Source organism: Malus domestica, chromosome 02 (genome assembly GCF_042453785.1).
Source record: "Malus domestica chromosome 02, GDT2T_hap1".
Lineage (NCBI taxonomy): Eukaryota > Viridiplantae > Streptophyta > Magnoliopsida > Rosales > Rosaceae > Malus > Malus domestica.
The window spans coordinates 32,275,263-32,296,065 of NC_091662.1; the positions used below are offsets into that span (position 1 = coordinate 32,275,263).

General features: G+C 35.2%; 2 protein-coding genes across 4 annotated transcripts; both read left to right on the forward strand.

Annotated features, from left to right (window-relative positions):
- The first annotated feature begins 328 nt into the window (after positions 1-328).
- LOC103409146 (protein ZINC INDUCED FACILITATOR-LIKE 1) lies at positions 329-6,397 on the forward strand. Its single transcript, XM_008347965.4, has 17 exons — positions 329-824; positions 1,278-1,318; positions 1,432-1,492; positions 1,584-1,686; positions 1,809-1,911; positions 2,012-2,065; positions 2,152-2,214; positions 3,140-3,189; positions 3,303-3,378; positions 3,950-4,156; positions 4,268-4,355; positions 4,630-4,715; positions 4,859-4,966; positions 5,289-5,333; positions 5,444-5,532; positions 5,866-5,909; positions 5,996-6,397. Exons 1-17 carry the CDS (start codon positions 680-682, stop codon positions 6,082-6,084), a joined length of 1,452 nt encoding a protein of 483 aa, XP_008346187.2. The 5' UTR covers positions 329-679; the 3' UTR covers positions 6,085-6,397.
- Positions 6,398-13,373: 6,976 nt separating this feature from the next.
- On the forward strand, positions 13,374-20,238 carry LOC103418494 (protein ZINC INDUCED FACILITATOR-LIKE 1-like). Of its 3 annotated transcripts, XR_001787967.3 has the most exons (18): positions 13,374-13,735; positions 14,170-14,210; positions 14,333-14,393; positions 14,476-14,578; positions 14,700-14,802; positions 14,909-14,962; positions 15,051-15,113; positions 15,924-15,973; positions 16,089-16,164; positions 16,626-16,832; positions 16,958-17,045; positions 17,196-17,281; positions 17,554-17,661; positions 17,955-17,999; positions 18,111-18,199; positions 18,460-18,503; positions 18,590-18,898; positions 19,667-20,238. XR_001787967.3 is itself a non-coding variant. In XM_008356618.4 (17 exons), exons 1-17 carry the CDS (start codon positions 13,591-13,593, stop codon positions 18,676-18,678), a joined length of 1,452 nt encoding a protein of 483 aa, XP_008354840.2. In that variant the 5' UTR covers positions 13,374-13,590; the 3' UTR covers positions 18,679-19,098. The 3 variants fall into 3 exon arrangements, 2 of the variants coding, with proteins under 2 accessions (XP_008354840.2, XP_017183110.2); XM_008356618.4 differs by lacking the exon at positions 19,667-20,238 and having other exon boundaries at positions 18,590-19,098; XM_017327621.3 differs by lacking the exons at positions 17,554-17,661; positions 19,667-20,238 and having other exon boundaries at positions 13,432-13,735; positions 18,590-19,098.
- The last annotated feature ends 565 nt before the right edge of the window (positions 20,239-20,803 follow it).

Here is a 20,803-nt window from a genome sequence, read left to right on the forward strand (position 1 = left end):
TACACGATGAATGGTTAAGATGTGAGAATCCTAGAGATCCCCCACAAGATGGATCCAAATGGGATCCGATTCTTAGATAACAATGTTCGTGTCATATATAGTAATATTTTAACTAATTGTGTTGTGTCAAACTCATTATATTAACAAGTTCTTAACACTTGATTTGATAATGGCCCGATTCGTCAATGAATTGTGTAGTTTCGTTATCGGGTTAACAAGTGTCGTGCATAATGTCGAGATCTGACAAAACGATATTCTAACAGTTTCTGTAACGGCACCAGTTAATGTGTTACACGATTACAATCTAACTTGTGATAAAAGAATTGATTCAAAATCTACTATTTTTCGTATTAAATTAACCGGTTATGCAAAAACTGGTTAAGCTTACCGTCATGTGGCTTCCCGTAACAATGAACTTGCAGCATATATGTCGGTCTCCGGTTGACGCATGCAATGATGTCAATCGCAAAGCAAGTAGCCAACTGCGACTCAAAACATGATTAGCAATCGATGATATTAATTCACTTTTCATCTTAAATATTAATACTGACGAGTACAAAAACCAAAAGTTCTACATCTCCTCCTCCTCCTGCTCCTCAGTCAGCTTCTGACAGAATCAACACAGATTCAGAGAGCCATTTTAAGGGTTTAGGGTTCGAAGCGATTGATCGTTCGAACCATGGCTGAGGAGTGCAGAGAGACGCTGCTGAAGAAGGTTTACTATGACGAGTGTCCCGGTTGTGTAATGGAACAGCGTAAAGAGCTGCAGAGAGGTCTTCCTATTAAAATGCTTGTTTCTGTATGGCTTATTGTTCTTTCAGCTGGTAAGAAAAGCACTTCAGTTTTTTCTTTTTGATTTTCTTTATCGTTTTTCTTGAACCGAATTCGAAAAGGGATTTCAAGTTCATCCTCATTGTGCTGCACTACAGTCTACAGTTCAATTTTCCTGTGAATGATGTGACGTGTATGTATGAATATATAACTCTGCAATTGATGTTGAGACTAAAAACTTGGAACGGAAATTCAGAAATATGATGTTAGAGGTTTAAGCTGTTATAAGTGCTTTTAGAATAAGCTACTATACCAGGAGATTATGAAATTAAAGAAAGACTTGTTGCTGCGTGTAAATTGGGTTGCTGATCCTATAGTTTGATTGCTTTGTTACACTCCAAATGATTAAACGTTTTTGTTAAGTAATGTTTATATCCGCACCGTCTTCATACTTTTTATTTATAAATGTTTAAACCCTGATCTATTGTTTGGTGATCGTTTTGCAGCGCTGCCAATATCATCTCTCTTTCCATTCCTTTATTTTATGGTGCGTGCATAATTATTAATTCTGTTGTTTCTTGTAATTTTTAAATTTTTGCAACCTTTAAAACCCGTTGAAGTCTACTCTTTTATCTCAAAATTCTAAATTATTGCTTGCAGATTAGGGATTTCCATATTGCTAAAAGAGAGGAAGACATTGGCTACTATGCTGGATATGTAGGTGAGTTGATGATTGTCACTACTTACCTTTCATTTCTTTCACCATTTCGTTCCTTAACAAGTGTCTTTACGAACTTTCTTACATTGTGAAGGGTCTTCATATATGCTTGGCAGAGTTCTGACGTCAATTCTTTGGGGAATGGTGGCTGATCGCTATGGTCGGAAGCCTGTCATAATTATAGGGACTGTTGCAGTGTTAGTAACTTCTGTTCTGCAATTGGGTTTCACTTTGATAATTTGGCAATAAGCACTGGCTCTTTTCTTCAACACTCTTCTCTGCGTATTTACAAATTATTTTTTACTTTTTACTGGCTCAGGGTTATTTTCAACACTCTATTTGGACTCAGTGTAAACTTTTGGATGGCTATTTCTACACGATTTCTTCTTGGAAGTTTGAATGGTTTACTTGGGCCGATTAAGGTACTATATTGTGTCATATATTAATGATGTCATTGCAAGTCTACAACCACGTATGTAATGTCTGGGTTACTTAGAATATATGATTTAACTGCATGACCAGGCATACGCAAGTGAAGCCTTCCGAGAAGAACACCAAGCTTTAGGCATGTCAACAGTAAGCCACATTGACCTCTCGATTCTGCAAGTTCTTATAATAAATATTCTACATCATCAACATTGAGAGTTATCATCTTTTTTCAGGTTAGTGTAGCCTGGGGTATTGGATTGATCATTGGCCCAGCCTTGGGAGGTTTCTTGGCCCAGGTAATTCTACTTATAGTACTTTCATGCTAGGAACCACACTTCAGAAAATCCCTCAGATGTGCGTGTATTTGTCGTGCTAATTGTTTAGTAAGACCATTCAATGGTACTTTTTGTGACTCTGTACATGTTAAATGATGGAAGAGATGTTTCGTTCATGTGTCTTTACCTAGACAATTTAATTTCTTTAAGCCTCTAAAAGGAACGATAACAGCAGATTGTGTTTTGGTAGATCCCATTCCAAATATGATACTTCGGACAAGTCAGAGAATGTTTCAACGTATGTTCTTTTGTGGGGTTTTCAAGTCTCAAGAACTGGATATGTTTAAGACTAAATGATCAACCGTCATCATAGCACTAGAGCAACCTCACATGAATAGTTATACAACCATTTTTTCACATACATGAATAATCTACATGGTTACGAAAGCTGTGCAACTTGCTGCAGTGAAAATCGTGGGGATCAGATCATTTAAGCGCACATGGTATCACTAACACTTGGGAATTAATTTTAAGGCTTAAAGCAAGCCTGAGGTATCACAGTGGTTCTGAATTAGTACTGGGGTTAGAGTGCAAGAAGGTTGGTTTTCGAAGGAATAGGCTAAATAGAGCAAATAATGGCTCACTGTCGGGTACACTTAGTGAAAATCATGGGTTAGCAGATGATTTTAGTAATTTTTAAGGCTGTTTCCTGCGAGTTTCAGGTTTTGGGATACCGAAATGGTCTTATCCTGCGCCAGCATGTCTATAATATGATGACTGTTCCGAGCTATTGGACACTAAAGAAGAATTTATTCTGTTTCTTTGTTATGTTTTCCTGGTTGATCTCTCTCTCTCTCTCTCTCTCTCTCTCTCTCTCTCTCTCTCGTTCGCTTGGCGTTTTGTCTTTTAGATTATAAATTGGATGTTCCTAACAAATTTTATGCAGCCAGCAGACAAATATCCAAGTATATTTTCCCAAAGCTCTATATTTGGGAGGTAAGTTTGGCTACTTATTTAAGTATACTGCAGTGGGATTGTCAAGTTTCAGCAGTTTTCTTATTATTTATTTGTTCCACAATGATGTTCCAAAACGTGAAATTCTTCTGCAGGTTTCCGTACTTCTTGCCTTGCCTATGTATATCGGTTTTTGCATTTGGAGTAACCATTGCTTCTTTCTGGCTTCCGGTACATATCTTAGTATATATTCCTTTATGTTGATGAATCTCTTTTACTTTTTCTCATTGTTGTTTTTGGCCTCCTATATTTTTTAGCTTATCACAGACATAACTTGCTTTTTGGACCCAAAACAAAAAAAACGTAACTTGCTTATTTTCTCATTTTTGTTTTTGTACTTGTTAGCCTAAATTTCTCATCACGTAGCCTCCATGAAATCTTGAATGCAGGCCTCCCTTACTGTCCTGCATTACATATAGACGCAGGTCCTAAATGAAAAGTACCTGTTCATACCAAGTTCCGTTCTTATATTATCTAATCATATACTCCATGTGTTCGACACTCATTCATCCTAGCATGCCTCAACTTATTTTTACGTGAATGAGAAGATTTCAGACATCTTGTCCTTTATATTTCGTACTTGCTTTTCGTACCCTTTCACTCTTTATTTGAATTTAACTTGAGGATCCCCCAAGAAAAGAGAAACTAGTAATGCTTGGTTCATTTTTAGCACACGTTTACATTAAGTACTCTTTGAAACTATACGTATTAACAGAAAACTTCCGTATCTTGATGGTTGCAGGAAACTTTACACAAGCACAACGGAAAAGCTAGATTAGACGATGATTCTTATGAAGCTTTGGAAGCTGCCAATGGTGGGTCTGATGCAAATGAAAAGCAAAAAACTGAAGAACAAACACCTAAAGAAAACCTCTTCAAGAATTGGCCCTTAATGTCTTCAATCATTGTTTACTGTGTTTTCTCACTTCATGACATGGCTTATACAGAGGTAACTTCTCTTAACACAGTGTGGTATAATTTGCAAAATCTTCCCTTTTCCTTTTGCTCTCTTTTACTGGAAGTTATGTACTGTGTGTTTCTTATGATTCGTTCAAAACAGATATTCTCATTATGGGCTGTGAGTCCTCGAAAGTTAGGGGGTTTGAGCTTTACAACCGAGGACGTTGGTGAAGTTCTTGCAATTTCTGGTAAACACATTATGATCTGCATAACATACCTGGGATATTTTCTTTAGGGTGGTGCTATCCATGCACCCATTTTTACCTCTCACACACCTCTCTTAATTTTTGGCTATTGGATCGTGTGAATGGAAGAAAATCAACGGACAAAAATGAACAAGAGTGTGTGTGAAGCAAAATGGGGTGTGTGAATAGCACTACCCTTGCTTTATATGCAGTCTCTGTCTGTTTCGATTTATACTACATATGCAGAATAAGGGATGATAACTTAATCAACTTGTAGGTTTTGGTCTTTTTGTCTTCCAAATTACTCTATATCCATATTTTGAAAGGCTGCTTGGTCCTGTTATGATTGCTCGTGTTGGAGGGGTAAGTTTTCCGCTCCTTCTCCCTGTGCATTATAGTACCTTCTGCATTTTAGTTCTTGCAAATAATTGTCCTTTGACCTAATTCCTGGTGAACGATATTAATTTTAATCTTCGTTAATCTTTTCACTCACGATTCGTGTGCAGATTATATCCATACCTCTGTTGTCAAGTTACCCGTTTATAGCAATGTTGTCCGGGCTCGCCCTTTCCGTGCTGTTAAACTGTGCATCTGTGGTGAAGAATGTCTTATCTGTATGTGCATCCATGACTCTAAAGCTCATTTTAACTAACACACTGTATGCACCATTGCATTACTGACGTATCATTAATTATGAGAAGCTGATATGAAATGTTTTACAAGAAACATAATCATAATACAAGCTACGAAAACAGAACTCTACTTTTATCTACTCCATCGAAATTGATAGTTTGTCAATTTTTATTTCCTTTTCTTTCGAGGGAATACTCTCTGGTACCGACGAAAGATATCGAGACGCTTCTCAATTGCTTACCATGCATTATCTTCTCTTACACGTTTTGTGCTCTAACTTCTAAATTTTTTGTGCACAATTAGATCACGATTGTAACTGGCCTGTTCATCCTTCAAAACAGAGCTGTGGTAATTTTATTCTCGAATTAACTGGTTTAAAATTTTCCTCTTCTCTGAGTCATGAGATTATTGATCTTCAAAAAAGAATGTGTCATAACTTAACTGTGATTGAACAACAGGACCAAAAACAAAGAGGCGCAGCGAATGGAATTGCGATGACGGCAATGTCTCTGTTCAAGGCAATTGGTCCAGCAGCTGGTGGTGCATTGTAAGTTTAGCTTTCCTTTACTTATAGGTGATGCTTGAATCCATATATTTGTTCCAGTAAGTACGCCAACTGGGAGCTGAAGTGATTTTTGTTATACGATGTTTCTTGTTGATACTGTTCAATTGCATAAGTTTGTGTATATCTTTTACGTACGGTTTTTTCTGCATAAGGTCCGTAGATTGCTAGTAGTATTGCACATTGTAAATCGGAGAAGGCGAGTTTACAAGCCTTACAATTAGTGTACTTTTTTCGGTGCACTTGTGTTGCATGATCTCATAGTAAAGAATTCAAAATTCTTCCTTTCCTATATTAATCATGGTTTCGTCTCAACAGGTTTTCTTGGGCACAAAAACGCCGGGATGCTGCTATCCTACCTGGTATCATACTTAACCAACTTTTCATCCTGGATTTACTGACAGCTCGCACGGTTTAGGAACATAACCGTTTCAATTTTCGATTGCAGGAAGCCAGATGATCTTCTTCATCTTGAATGTGGTTGAGGCAATCGCCGTTCTGATGACATTTAAGCCATTTCTTACTCTACATGAATAGATCGAGATCAATGTAAACAGAAATGGAATTTCATGCCGAACCTAAGGAAATAAGGAAACTCTCTCAACATAATTACGGGCAGATCATTGTATGCAATATGGTTGTTCACACTCTGTTGCAAGGATATAGCTTATTAGGAATATTAGATATGATCTTCATTATTGTAAGGGTAAAGATTCTTGGCATTGGTGTTATATGTGATCGAATAATCCTTTTCGGAAAAATTATATATAGCGATTTTGCAATTCAGTGAGATATTAAGGTTGCAATCGAGCGATTTTGAGTGTATTCGGCTTGCTCAAAGTCTTATCAATTTCGAGAGTGTACTTACATATTTTGGCCTTCTGTTGAGATTGAAGATTAAAACGATCAACATTCTTATGGTATGCAAAAAAAGACTTGAATTGCCACACAAGGAACCATTCCTGCACATGTAAACAGAAAGCAATCAAGAAGACCCGAATCGGCGTGGCACTTTATATGACTAAATTCCCCAACATTGTATTTGGTTCTTGTTTTGAACAGAAATCCGAAAACAGCTCGTCGTTTTGGTTTCGGGGTCTGAAATGTCCTGGCAATTGTGTAGGATGTATCCGGCACCAAACCTGGAGAATAAAATGAAAGAGTGGATGCGTGAGTGTATGAATCAGAAGAGCGAGGTTTGAGGGAAGAGAGAAGTAGAGGGAAAGTTGGAAAACTTGGAAATAGGATAAAATCGTGAAAGCTAGAAAGGAATTGTTTTTAAAATGAATGAAAACGTCTTTAGAGAAAAAAAATTGGATTCGAAAAGCCTTTGAAGTGCTTCTTACCAGAAGTACCAATCGTATGCTTCTTGCAGGAAGCATTTCAAATACTTTTTCAGGATTCAGTTGCATTTTAACTGGTTTCAAAAACATTTTCACAAAAAATGTGTTCATCCATTTTAAAATGCACTTCCAAACGAGTTCATGGACTCTCGGCGATAAAAAATGTGTAATCTTCTAATCCCTTTTGAGTGTTGGACTGAAACTACAACGATTATATAAACAAGTCTTGTCCAGAACCAGTTTCAAAGTAATGTACTAAATACTAAGAAATGAATGGAATGTTTAATTAATTAACAACTTAATATAGGGAGGGACACAGAGCTACCAACAAAAACTACTGAGATTGTCATCGTCCATGAATTTCTTATCGAACGTTCACGATGGTATGAACAACTTTATACGCAAACTTTACGATAACTGTTCGAAGATGCAAAATGGTTGTTGCCACCAACATCGGTTAGTTCCACATTGCTCTGGAAAGTTCAAGAGTTCTACTTGCAACCTGAGAATCCAATCTAGGTTGATTTGAGATGATTTCCTCTTAATATGAGCAATAAGGTTGAAAATTGTTTGGACTTGCCAATCTTGGCAACAAGTCGAGTATGAATTTTAAACATCTTAAATTCGTTCGTTCCCATGCATCTGTAAACGGACAAAAAAATTTAACGAGAATTTGACAAATATTAAAATATTTCAGGTATATATAATAAGATTACAGTTCGGTTATCGCCCCTATTCGTGCTCGAATCCGCTTTGTTTTCATTCTATGATATAGATTTTATATTTTACTTTCATTTTTAAGATGTCATTAGATAATAATATATTATAGTGAATTATTTAAGGCGTTCAAGTGCGACTCACTTAGTAGAATAAGGCTTTATTGTTGTTGTATAAAAGGCTATCAAGTTTTTTATGATATAAATTTTTTAAATATTGTTTACTACTTACTGTCATAACTCTTTTTTGCTCATCTTTGTGTTCTCTCTCTTAGTAAGAAAGTTTAAAACATCCGTCTTTGATTTGCTCCTTATCATTCATAAATTTAATGTCAGCTTGTTTAAAAAAAATGTAGATGAGGTGATCACGTTTTTTTACAATATGAAATTTCTTTTTGTTTACTGCATATCATTGCTCTTTTTTTATTTTTTTATTCCAAGTTTGTGATGTCATATATTTAATACCGAGTTTTTCAATTCTTATTTGTTCGCTGCACCCTAAGAAGACATGATTCCAAGCGGATACTTGGGATGTCCCCACCCTTCGAGGCCTGTCACAAAATTGTTTCAAGCACCTACAAAATCAAAAGCGCCCATTGTTTCAAAGAAAGGTGGAAATATATTTCATTTGATGGACATAGACAATTTGAAAGTTAAGCAGTGGTAAATCTAAGGATTCCTCCTTCTTCGGAACCCATAATATGTGAAAGCGTCGACGTAATTTTAGGGTGCGGCTAAAAGGGACGGCAAGGAGTATATATACTACTTAGGTTTTCTCTCTTATATGCAATGCAAAAGTTGTTAAGTTTTATCCCCTCAGTGAAAAGAGAGAAAAGCCCTAAAATAAAAACACATTGTGTGTCGTCCATCCTACATTGATCTACATGAGAGATATTGCTAACGCCTCAAATCAATCATTCCATTATCCATTGCTAGTTTTATCAGTGTGGATACGCCTAGAGGCTCAACACTTGGGGAGCATTGCGTGATCAATCATGAAGATGAAGATTGCAAGCATGGGGATGATCCAATCAAGCAGCATGCACGTGGCCCTTCTTTATTTGTTGTTTTATCAAATACAACCAACCAAATATATAATTGGGATAACATATTGTATGTTATTTATTTTTTTGCTATGTATTTAATTATTCAAATTAAATTAATCTCAATAATATGCCTGGAAACCTAACACTACCTCTATTAGAGAATATGATACACCTATCAAAATATAGTGTACTTAGCGTTTTTTGTCACATTAGTAGAGCCTAGTGCCCACCTTTTTTGTTATAAAGTATAGCCTACCAATACAAGTAGTGCCCACATTTTTTTATAACAACTTACATGACACGAGTACAGCTTCACGAGAAGTCTCATGCCAGTAAAATAAGAACGCGTTTTTGTTTCATTCGTGGGCGACACTATACACTCGTGCTAGTAAATCATTTTCTTATAGATATACCACGTTTCCTAAAATATGGTATATCTAGGACTTTTCATGTCACTTTAGGGTTTTTTTTTTTCCTTTCTCAATCACATATTAGAGAAAAACTTGAATTTGTCCATTACATAGTGAGTGAGTTTGGCGTTTATTAGTAAATGATTGACCTAATTGTAAAGCAAATATATGGGAATTGCTATTGAAACTCCAAAAATCTCATTTTGCACCCCAAACTTTTTATAATTAGAAAAAAAAATACACTTATAAGGAATATAAAATAAGATTTTTGAATTGTTGGGACTCTTCACATTTGGAGCCCGGTGTAATTCACTTTTCGGTCCCCCTCCCCCAAAGCTGACCATGTTTTTTTGTAAATGTACTACAAAAGTTGTTTTCATGTAGAAAAGAAAAATACTTAGGTACTCACTTTTTTGATGTGGCTCAATCAAAAGATACCACTCTTTATTTTCTAAAGCCGAAGAAAAAATCAATTAAAGTAACGCTAAGGAGATTAAATTTTAAAACAAAATTTTGTAAACCAAATGATGTGGTTGTTGATGATTGGATTACTACTTAAGTGTTGATTAATGTGTTTATTTCCTATTGGTGACACATTCATTAGTATACAAATTTGGTTTAAAAGTGTGATTTACTTAGTATTACTCAGTTAATTAACATGTCTATTATTTTTCCCAATAAAATATATATTAAAATATCATTGGAACAAAATTAAAAAGTCAGCATATAAGATCCAATGAACCTGCAAATTTCCAATCTAAGAAATAAAATATCAGTTGTAGATATATCAGAATAAAATACTAATAATTGTGTCAATTGTTGTTATTGATACGACAAGGAAAGAAAGCAAAACACAATTAGGATTGTAATTAGCGGAGTAGGAACTGTTGTTGGACTGAGCTTTGTTGATGACGTGGCGAAATTCAACCCTCTTCCCAAATATGGAACTGTTACTAGAACTTCAAAAATATTATTTGACACTCCTTACGAGTGTATTTTTCTTTCTAATTATAAAAAGTTTGGAGTGCAAAATGAAATTTTTGAAGTTTCAATATCAATTCCCTAAATATATATGGCAAAAATTGTTGGGACTCTTCACATTTGGAAGCCGGTGTAATTCACTTAGGTACTCACTTTTTTTATTTGGCTCAATTAAAAAATACCATGTGCTTTTTATTTTCTAAAGCCGACGGTAACGCCAAGAAGACTGAATGTATTGTATTGTAACTTTAAAATGTTACACTTTAAAAAAGTTTTTTTTATTAACACTTTAAAATCTCATTGTATTGTAACTTTTTTCTTTCCAAATATAAACATTTGAAGTGCACAATGAGCTATTTAGAATATCAATAACAACATCCTAAAAATGATTTTTCTTTTCAGTTTTATTACATAATAATGCTAGATATTCAAGTGAAATTTTAAATTTATAGTTTTTGAAGCTTTTTTTCCTTATATTTGGTTGTTTAAGATTGAAGTGTTTTTTATTATTTAGTGGAGGTTATGTTGTAGCTCTTTTTACTTATTATTTAATGAAATTTGTAAACTTACAATCAGTGAGTTCTAAAGTTTGTTTTGATTAAACTATTACTTGCAAGCATTAATACAATGTCTTACTCTTTTTTGGAAAACTATTTTAAGGAGTGACCTTTTACAAATTTGACATAGGCTTCCAAAATTTCTAAGATACTTTGACAAAAAGGAAACAACTTTTACAGTATATTGACAAAAAAATAACAACTTTCGTACGTACAAGACCTACAGGTACACTTTCATGTGGCTTCTCATGACAATAAAATAATAATATAAGAAGAAAAAAAACTTATGCATCTCTTTATTAAAGGAGCTCTAATGAAAAGGGTTTGGGCCAATAAATTTTAATCAAAAATCATCCTAAAATGTTATTTAATCAAAATGGCTCAAAGTTTAATAAACAAATCATCCAAAACTATTGTCCAATGGTCAAACTTACAAGCTCAACCCGCTACAAATCTACACTTTCATAAATACCCATAAATGATTCGATATCGTCCTGACTCTTCACCAACCTCAACCCAACACGAAACCGCCATAATAACTCCCTGTCTTCTTATCAAATCAAATTCCCCCATTTCAAAAACAACCAAATCAAAGTTCAAATCAAAGTTGGAAAAGGAAGCATTAATCGGAACAAAGTCGTCGAAATAAATACCCCTAAATGATTCGATATCGTCCTGACTCTTCACCAACCTCAACCCAGCACGAAACCGCCATAATAACTCCCTGTCTTCTTATCAAATCGAATTCCCCCATTTCAAAAACAACCAAATCAAAGTTCAGATCAAAGTTGAAAAATTAAGCATTCATCGTAACAAAGTTGCCGAAATAAGTTCAAAGAAGTTTAATGGCAGAAACCGGCGAAAAAGTGTCTGAAAAAAAAAAAACCAAAACATAAAATTGTTTCTGGAGAACCCAAAACATAACATTGTTTCTGGAAAAAAAAAAAATCAGATACAATGTTTGTTTTATCTGTGCACAAACAAACACTATATCTGGAAAGAAAAGAACCAAAATCCAGAAACAATGACTTAAATTCCAGAAACATTGACTTAAATTTAAAAAACAGTGACTCAAATTCCAGAAACAGTCTATGTTTTAACTAGGGGTGGGTTCGGTTTAAATCGGTTCGGTTTTTTGCCAAAACCGAAACCAAACCAAAATTTCAGTTCGGTTCGGTTCGGTTCAATTTTTTTTCGGTTTTTTTCGGTTCGGTTTCAGTTTTTTGTTTTTATTTTTTTTCAAAAAATGAAAAACATTGAAATTTTAAATTTTAACATATCCATCATAATATAAACATTCTAACTAGAATCAAAGACAATGAAAATAAACATTTAAAGTTGAACTAAAATCATCAATCAAGTCTTTCAAAGTCCAAACTAACAACCTCACAACACAAAAATCACACAAAAATCGTACAAATGACTTAGAAAAGTTAAATTATATGATGTTGTTCAAAGATCAGTGTTGTTTGCTTGTAACTGCATGTTGACAACTTGATTAGTAAAGGTAATGCGTGGGTGGATTTATTTAGTGTGTGTTGGATTCTTTTCCATCACAAATTACCCAAGTAATCTACTCGGAATAAATGTTTATGGATTATGTTACATGTTATATGAGAGTAGATTTGGAAAAGAAAGCTGGCGCAGAAGTAGACAGTGCTATGGAGATGGATGTTGGTACTTCGGGAAGAAGTTTGGTTCCGGAACCTTATATGGGGGAGAAATAATAGGTTAGGGTTTAGAGTTTTTATAGGCCTTTTTTTAATATTTTGAGCTTAAAGTTTGGCAACACATTGGGTTAGCACATTTTAACTTACAAATTGGGTTTAGAAAATAATACCCAAAACAAATAATTAAATAAAAAAATTAATTTAATTAATTCGGTTCGGTTTGGTTTGGTTCGGTTTCTAGATCACTAAAACCGAACCGAACCGAAAGAATTCGGTTCGGTTCGGTTTTTTCGGTTTCGGTTCGGTTTGGTTTTAGGTTTTTTTCGGTTTTCGGTTTTTTGAACCCACCCCTAGTTTTAACCTTTGACTGTTTCTTTTCTTTCATGCATCAATTGATTATATTTAAGAAACATGGTGCTTATTTTGCTTTGAATTCAAATACAGTGAATTTAACTATTTCTTTTTTAGCTTACATTTAAGAAATCGTGTGTCTATTTCATTTGGATCCATAAACAATGACTTAGATTTTAGAAACAGTAACTTAGATTCCAGAAATAATGTTACTTAAAATCCAGAAGCAATTTATTTTTACAGTCCAGAAACAGCGACCCGTTGTTATTATTGAATAGCTTGCATATCTCAAATTTATTTTATGGAGAAACAAATGATGAACTCCACTGACGAAGAAAAATTGAAAAACAGTACATCGAATACACTATGAATAATAACGACAATCACATTTCAACAAAATAATACAAAATATAAATTAAATAGTATGAGGATCTATATTTTTGTTTCAAAGAAAAAGAAGAAGGTCTGTAAAACAATGATGAACTCCATTAACGACGAAAATCTGGAACTCAACCTAAAAAATTTAAGGATAAAATCGATAAATCATAATTTATTATAGTTGAACCATTTTTAGTTGGACTACTTTAATATAAGTCTTGTACTAATCATTAAACAAACTTATAATATTATTTTTTTATTAAAACTAAAATTTTTCAAACATTTTTCATTAGTTTCGTTTTTATTAATTCATTGACATGACAGGCCAATAATTGCGGGTATACATGTGTTCTCCTGTTGACGCTTGCAATGATGTCAATTGCAAACCAAGCAGCCAACCCCGACTCAAAACATGATTAGCAATCCATGATATTTTTTCACTTTTCATCTTAATATTAATTCTGACGTATACGAAGACAAAAAGTTTTACGTCTCCTCCTACTCCTCCTCAGTCAGCTTCTAACAGAATCAAACAGATTCAGAGAGCCAATTTTCTGGGCTTCGGGTTCGAAGCGATTGATCGTTCGAACCATGGCTGAGGAGTGCAGAGAGACGCTGCTGAAGAAGGTTTACTATGACGAGTGTCCCGGCTGTGTAGTGGAACAGCGTAAAGAGCTGCAGAGAGGTCTTCCTATTAAAATGCTTGTTTCTATATGGCTTATTGCTCTTTCATCTGGTAAGAAAAAAAAATTTCCCTTCTGATTTTATTTATCTGTTGGAGCGGAAAAATTTGGATACTAATTCTCCATCAACAAGTAATCTTGAACTTATTGAGAAGGTTTAGACACCATCTTCGCTTGCCATCGATGAGGGAGGAAGGGGACCTGCAAAAAATAACTCTAAAGCTCAACTTAGTATTTGTTTAGAATGCCTCTAAAATATAGAACGATCTCAAACCTCTATCTTCAACCCATGCTGGTGTGATTATTGGCCTTTTGTAGGCATAAAATGTTTGGCCTCCAAGTCCTACTCTCCTTCTATTTTTCCATGTTCTATGGGTATTAGGTTGCTTCATTGTAGCTACACTCCCCATTTTTGGCGTGCTAGTGACTTGTTTAGTAGAGGAGTAATTTTTTTAAATGGTTTAACCCTGATCTAATCGTTTTGCAGCGCTGCCAGTATCATCTCTCTTTCCATTCCTTTATTTCATGGTGGGTGCATACTTATTAATACTGTTGTTACTTGTATTTCTAAAATTTTATAAAAAAATTCAACCTTCAAAACCCGTTGAAGTAGATTTGGTATCTCAGGATTCCAAATTATTGTTTTGCAGATCAGGGATTTGCATATTGCTAAAAGAGAGGAAGACATTGGCTACTATGCTGGATATGTAGGTGAGTTGATGATCGTCACTACTTAACTTTCATATTCTTCACCATTTCGTTCCTCCTTTAAGAACTTCCGTACATTGTGAAGGGGCTTCATTTATGCTTGGCAGAGTTCTGACATCAATTTTGTGGGGAATGGTGGCGGATCGCTATGGTCGGAAGCCTGTCATAATTATAGGGACTGTTGCAGTGTTAGTAACTTCTATTCTGCAATTGAGTTTCATTTTGATTATTTGGCAATTAACACTGGCTGTTTTCTTCAACACTTTTCTCTGCGTATTTACAAATTATTTTTACCATTTACTGGCTCAGGGTTATTTTCAACACTTTATTTGGACTCAGTGTAAACTATTGGATGGCTATTTGTACACGGTTTCTTCTTGGAAGTTTGAATGGTTCGCTTGGGCCGATTAAGGTACTACATCGTGTCATGTACGATTATTAATGATGTCATTGCACCTGTACAACCACGTATGTAATGTCCCCGTTACTTAGAATATATGATTTAACTGCATGACCAGGCATACGCATGTGAAGCCTTCCGAGAAGAACACCAAGCTTTAAGCATGTCAACAGTAAGCCACATTGGCCTCTGGGTTCTGCAGCTTCTTTTAATAAATGTTCTACATCATCAACATTGAGAGTTATCATCTTTTTTATCAGGTTAGTGTAGCCCGGGGTATCGGATTGATCATTGGCCCAGCTTTGGGAGGTTTCTTGGCCCAGGTAATTCTACCTCGTGTACTTTCACGCTAGGAACCACACTTCAGAAAATCCCTTAGTGTGCGTGTATTTTGTCGTGCTAATTGTTTAGCAAGACCATTCAATGAAACTTTTTGTGACTCCATATGTGTCAAATGATGGAAGAGGTGTATCGTTGATGTGCCTTTACCTAGACAACTTAATTTCTTTAATCCTCTAAAAAGAACAACAATAACTAGCTCCATTCCAAATATGATACTTCGGAAAAGTCAGAGAATGTTTCAATGCATGTTCTTTTGTAGAACTAGATATGTTTAACACTACATGTTCGACAGTCATTATACAACCACATACATGAATAATTCACGAAAGCTGCAACTTGCTGCAGAAAAAATCATGGGAAGCGCATGTGGTATCACTAACACATGGGAATTAATTTTAAGGCTGAAAGCAAGCGTGAGGTGTCCCAGTCGGTTCTGAATTAGTACAGGGGTTAGAGTGTGAGAACGTTGGTTTTAGAAGGAATAGGTTAAATAGAGCAAATAATGGCTCACTGTCGAGTACGCTTCGTGAAAATTATGGGGTAGCAGATGATTTTAGTATTTCAAGGCTGTTTCCTGCGAGTTTAAGGTTGTGGGATACTAAAACGATCTTATTGCAGCGCTAGCATGTCTGTATAATATGATGACTATTCAGAGCTATTGGACACTAAAGAAGAAACTATTCTATTCTTTGTTATTTTTTCCTGGTTGATCTCTCTCTCTCTCTCTCTCTCTCTCTCACTTAGCGTCTTGTCTTCTAGATTATTAATGTGATGTACCTAACAATATGCAGCCAGCAGACAAATATCCAAGTATATTTTCCCAAAACTCGATATTTGGGAGGTAAGTTTGGCTACTTATTAAGTACACTGCAATGGATTGTCAAATTTCTGAAGTTTTTGTGTTATTTATTTGTTGCAGTATGATGTTCCATATATAATGTGAAATATTTGTGCAGGTTTCCGTATTTCTTGCCTTGCCTATGTATATCGGCTTTAGCGTTTGGAGTAACCATTATTTCTTTCTGGCTTCCGGTACATATCTTAGTATATATTCCTTTATGCTGATAAATCTCTTTTATTTTTTCCTCATTGCTGTTTTTGGCCTCTTATAATTTTTTTCTCAATTTTCTCAATAGATGCCTCCATGAAATCTTGAATGCAGGCCTCCCTTACTGTCCTGCATTACATATAGACGCAGTTCCTAAATGAAAAGTACCTGTTAATACCAAGTTCCATTCTTATATTATATTATCTAATCATATACTCCGTGCGTTCTATACTCATTCATCCTAGCACGCCTTAACTTATTTATACGTGAATGAGAAGATTTCAGACATCTTGTCTTTCACTCTTTATTTGAATATAACTTCTTGACAATCTCCCAAGAAGAGAGAAACTAGTAATGCTTGGTTCATCTTTAGCACATGTTTACATTAAGTACTCTTTGAAACTATACGCATTAACAGAAAATTTCCGTATTTTGGTGGTTGCAGGAAACTTTACACCAGCACAACGGAAAAGCTAGATTACACGATGATTCTTATGAAGCTTTGGAAACTGCATCTGGTGGGTCTGATGCAAATGAAAAGCAAAAAACTGAAGAACAAACACCTAAAGAAAACCTTTTCAAGAATTGGCCCTTAATGTCTTCAATCATTGTTTATTGTGTTTTCTCACTTCATGACATGGCTTATGCAGAGGTAACTTCCGTGCGTTTTTTCATTTTAACACGGTATAGTACAATTTTCCGCATCTTCCCTTTTCCTTTTCCTCTCTTTTACTTGAAGTGATATACTATGTGTTTCTTATGATTCATTTAAAACAGATATTCTCATTATGGGCCGTGAGTCCTCGGAAGTTTGGGGGTTTGAGCTTTACAACTGAGGACGTTGGTGAAGTTCTTGCAATTTCTGGTAACACTTGATATTTCCACATGTTCCTAAAGCACATTATGATATGCATAACATATCTGGGATATTTGCTTTATATGCGGTCTCTGCTTGTTTCGATATGTGACTAACTACATATACAGAACAATGGCTGACAACTTAATCAACTTGTAGGTTTTAGTCTTTTTGTCTTCCAAATTACTCTATATCCATATGTTGAAAGGCTTCTTGGTCCTGTTATGATTGCTCGCGTTGGAGGGGTAAGTTTTCCGCTCCTGTTCCCTGTGCAGTATACTACCTTCCGCACTTTAGTTCTTTTTGCAAATAATTGTCCTTTGACCTAATTCCTGGTGACTGATATTAATTATAGGGGTGTGATATCCACACACTCCTTTTTACTTCTCCCACACCTTTTTAGTTTTCGGCCGTCGATCAGATGAATTGAAGAAGATCAACGGACATAAATTAACAAGGGGTGTGTGGACAGCACACCCCAAATTTTTATCTTCATGGTTTTTTCATTCGCGTGCAGATTATATCCATACCCCTGTTGTCAAGTTACCCGTTTATAGCAATGTTGTCCGGGCTCTCACTTTTCGTGCTGTTAAACTGTGCATCTGTGCTGAAGAATGTCATATCTGTATGTGCATCCATCCATAATTTTGGAGCTCATTTTAATTAATACACTGTATGCATCATTGCATGAATGCCCCTCATTTAGTGTATTAATCATAATACGAGCTACGAAAGCAAAACTCTACTTTTATCTACTCCATAGAAATTGATATATAGTTTGTCAATTTTTATGTACTTTTCTTTCGGGGGAATACTCGCTGGTACCGACAAAAGATATCAAAAGGCTTCCAATTGCTTACAATTATCTTCTCTTGTACGTGTTGTGCTCTAACTTTTAAATTTTTTGTGTACAATTAGATCACGATTATAACCGGCATGTTCATCCTTCAAAACAGAGCGGTGGTAATTTTCTTCTCGAATTAACTGGTTTAAAATTCTCCCCTCGTCTCAAGTCATGAGATTATTGATCTTCAATAGAAAATGTGTCGTGACTTGGCCGTGATTAAACAACAGGACCAAAAACAAAGAGGCGCAGCTAATGGACTTTCTATGACAGCAATGTCACTGTTCAAGGCAATTGCTCCAGCTGCTGGTGGTGCATTGTAAGTTTAGCTTTCTTTTACTTATGGGCGATGCTTAAATCCATATATTCGTTCTAGTAAGTACGCCAACTGGGAGTTGACGTGATGTTGTTATACGATGTTTCTTGTTGATACTGTTCAATAGTATACTTGTTTTTCGGTGAAGGCGAGTTTACAAGCCTTACACTTTACCAATGATATGAAATTTGTATTGCATGATCTCATCGTAAAGAATTCAAAAATCTTCCTTTCTTATGTTAATCATGATTTCGTCTCAACAGGTTTTCTTGGGCACAAAAACGTCGGGATGCTGCCCTCCTACCTGGTATCGTACTTGACCAACTTTTCATCGTGGATTTACTGACAGCTCGCATGGTTTAGAAACATAACCGCTTCAATTTTCGATTGCAGGAAGCCAGATGATATTCTTCATCTTGAATGTGGTCGAGGCAATTGCAGTTCTGATGACATTTAAGCCGTTTCTCACTCTACGTGAATAGATCGTGATCAACGTAAACGGAAGTTCATGTCGAAGTCTAAGGACATTTAAGCCGTTTCTGATGACATTTACGCTTTCAGTAAATCGTGCAGGAGTCTTATCACGTCGAGAGTAATTTGAAGTGGATTTACTGCCCCTCGATATGCTTCCGCTTTCGAAGATTCATTAGTTGCGGAGACGAAAAAAGCATTTGGTTTCCAAGTGGAGACATTTGCCTTAAGGTTAGCACTGTTGTCTGGTATCATACAGTTGGGTAGGGGGTCGATGCTGCAATAGGTCTCACCTCTATATTAGAATTGTTATTAGCACTCCAAAAAAATTATTTGGCACTCCAAACTTTCTATAATTAGAAAGAAAAATGCACTCGTGAAGAGTGTAGAATGAAATTTTTGAAGTGTTAATCATAGTTCCCAATTAGCAATTTAGAAAGGCAGCACAAATATGGTTTCACAAAATTATTCCTAGCATTTTCCTCATAGTAAACTTTCCCGAAATTGGATGCCAGGAATGCAATTTGTTGACGGGTAAAACTGGTCAGTCAACTAAGATCATCTTTATGAGAGATGTCAAAAAGTTCACGTTAACAACAACAGTAAGAAAGACAATATTAATTTTTCTTACTGAACAAATTCTTATGTGACATGACGTGGATCGACAATAAAGGAGGTTGCTGTAAAATTTGATAGCAACTCCAAATTTATTTTTAAATGATTAATAAATGTTTTATTTTTTTATCATTTTTTATTGTTTTTTGTTCTAAAAGTATTTATTACAATTATGAAAAATTTAATTTAGTGAGATTGCCTAAAACGACCCATTCCCTTAATCTTAGAATTGAAATAGGACAAACCAAATATAGACATGGTACGCACATGCCATCCACATCAATAGGACAAAAATAAGATTTTTCTAAAACGTACAATTACCTAATTATGCTCTCATATAAAGGGATTACTCAAAAATTTCAACCATCATTTTTTATTTTGTAGAGAGAAAGGGAGAGGAGAAAGAGAGAGAGAGAGAGAGATGAAGACGGGGAGTCGCTGGACGGCTGGAGGCTTGTGAGAAGTGGTGATATTCTGCTTGGAGTGGGTGGTGCTCACACTCGCCTTCATCTTGAGGTACTATGCCTGGTGGTGGTGGTGCTGCTGCTATGAGGTGCTCCAAGGTGCAACAAGCAGCTGACGAGGATTTGAAGGACCAGCCATAGCCTTTCCAAGTCTAACATGGAACATCCAACATACATCGATTCGATTCCTAGAACATCAAACATACCCCGCAGCCATGGCCTCCCTATTTGCTTCCACCACTAGAACAATCTCTCTCTCTCTCTCTCTCTCTCTCTCTCTCTCTCTCGTTTCTATTACTTTTCTTAGCGCATCCTATTGATGCAATGGATCATTTTTTGAAATTCGAGTGTCGCGGGCAGATTAGAGCTTTCAATTTTTTTAATTTGAGATTTTTGTTTTCACTGTAAGAAATTAGGGTTCTTGATGCAATATTTAGAACGTGTATCGGTTTTGTTGTAGACATATATCGTGCAATAAATGGCGTTGAGAGATATGTGGGGCTAGATTTTATAAATACGTAAGGATTTGTAATTTGTCGTTTACAAATCTTTGACCTAACTCTAAATTCTGGAAATCCCATTAAAATCATTTGTTTCTAATGATATGGACACGATATGCACATAATATGCTCATAAATCTGAAAACCCAGAGCTCACAATTCTTTCTTCAAAATAAAAAAAACATGACGACATCACTTGTGAAATTGTATTTTTTTTTTAAACAAATGATATTATCTACACTAAGCGAACGGAGATTAGGCTTAGCTTTTACATTTTATATGTGGGTATTTTCGTCATTTCGTTTTTGTGAATGTTGTGTGCATGGCAGCTTGTCCTATTTCAGTCATAAGATTAAGAAAATGAGTAATTTTTAGCAATTTCTCTGTAATTTAACATATTAGATGAATGATAAAACCTTCAAAGATTAAAGTGTCACATAAGCTTTTAAATTTAAATTTTATGTTTAAAATTTGACATTTTATTTAAAAATGCGGTTAGAACATAATAAGTCAAATTCAAACATTTAATGTGAAACAAAATACATATTAGCCATAAT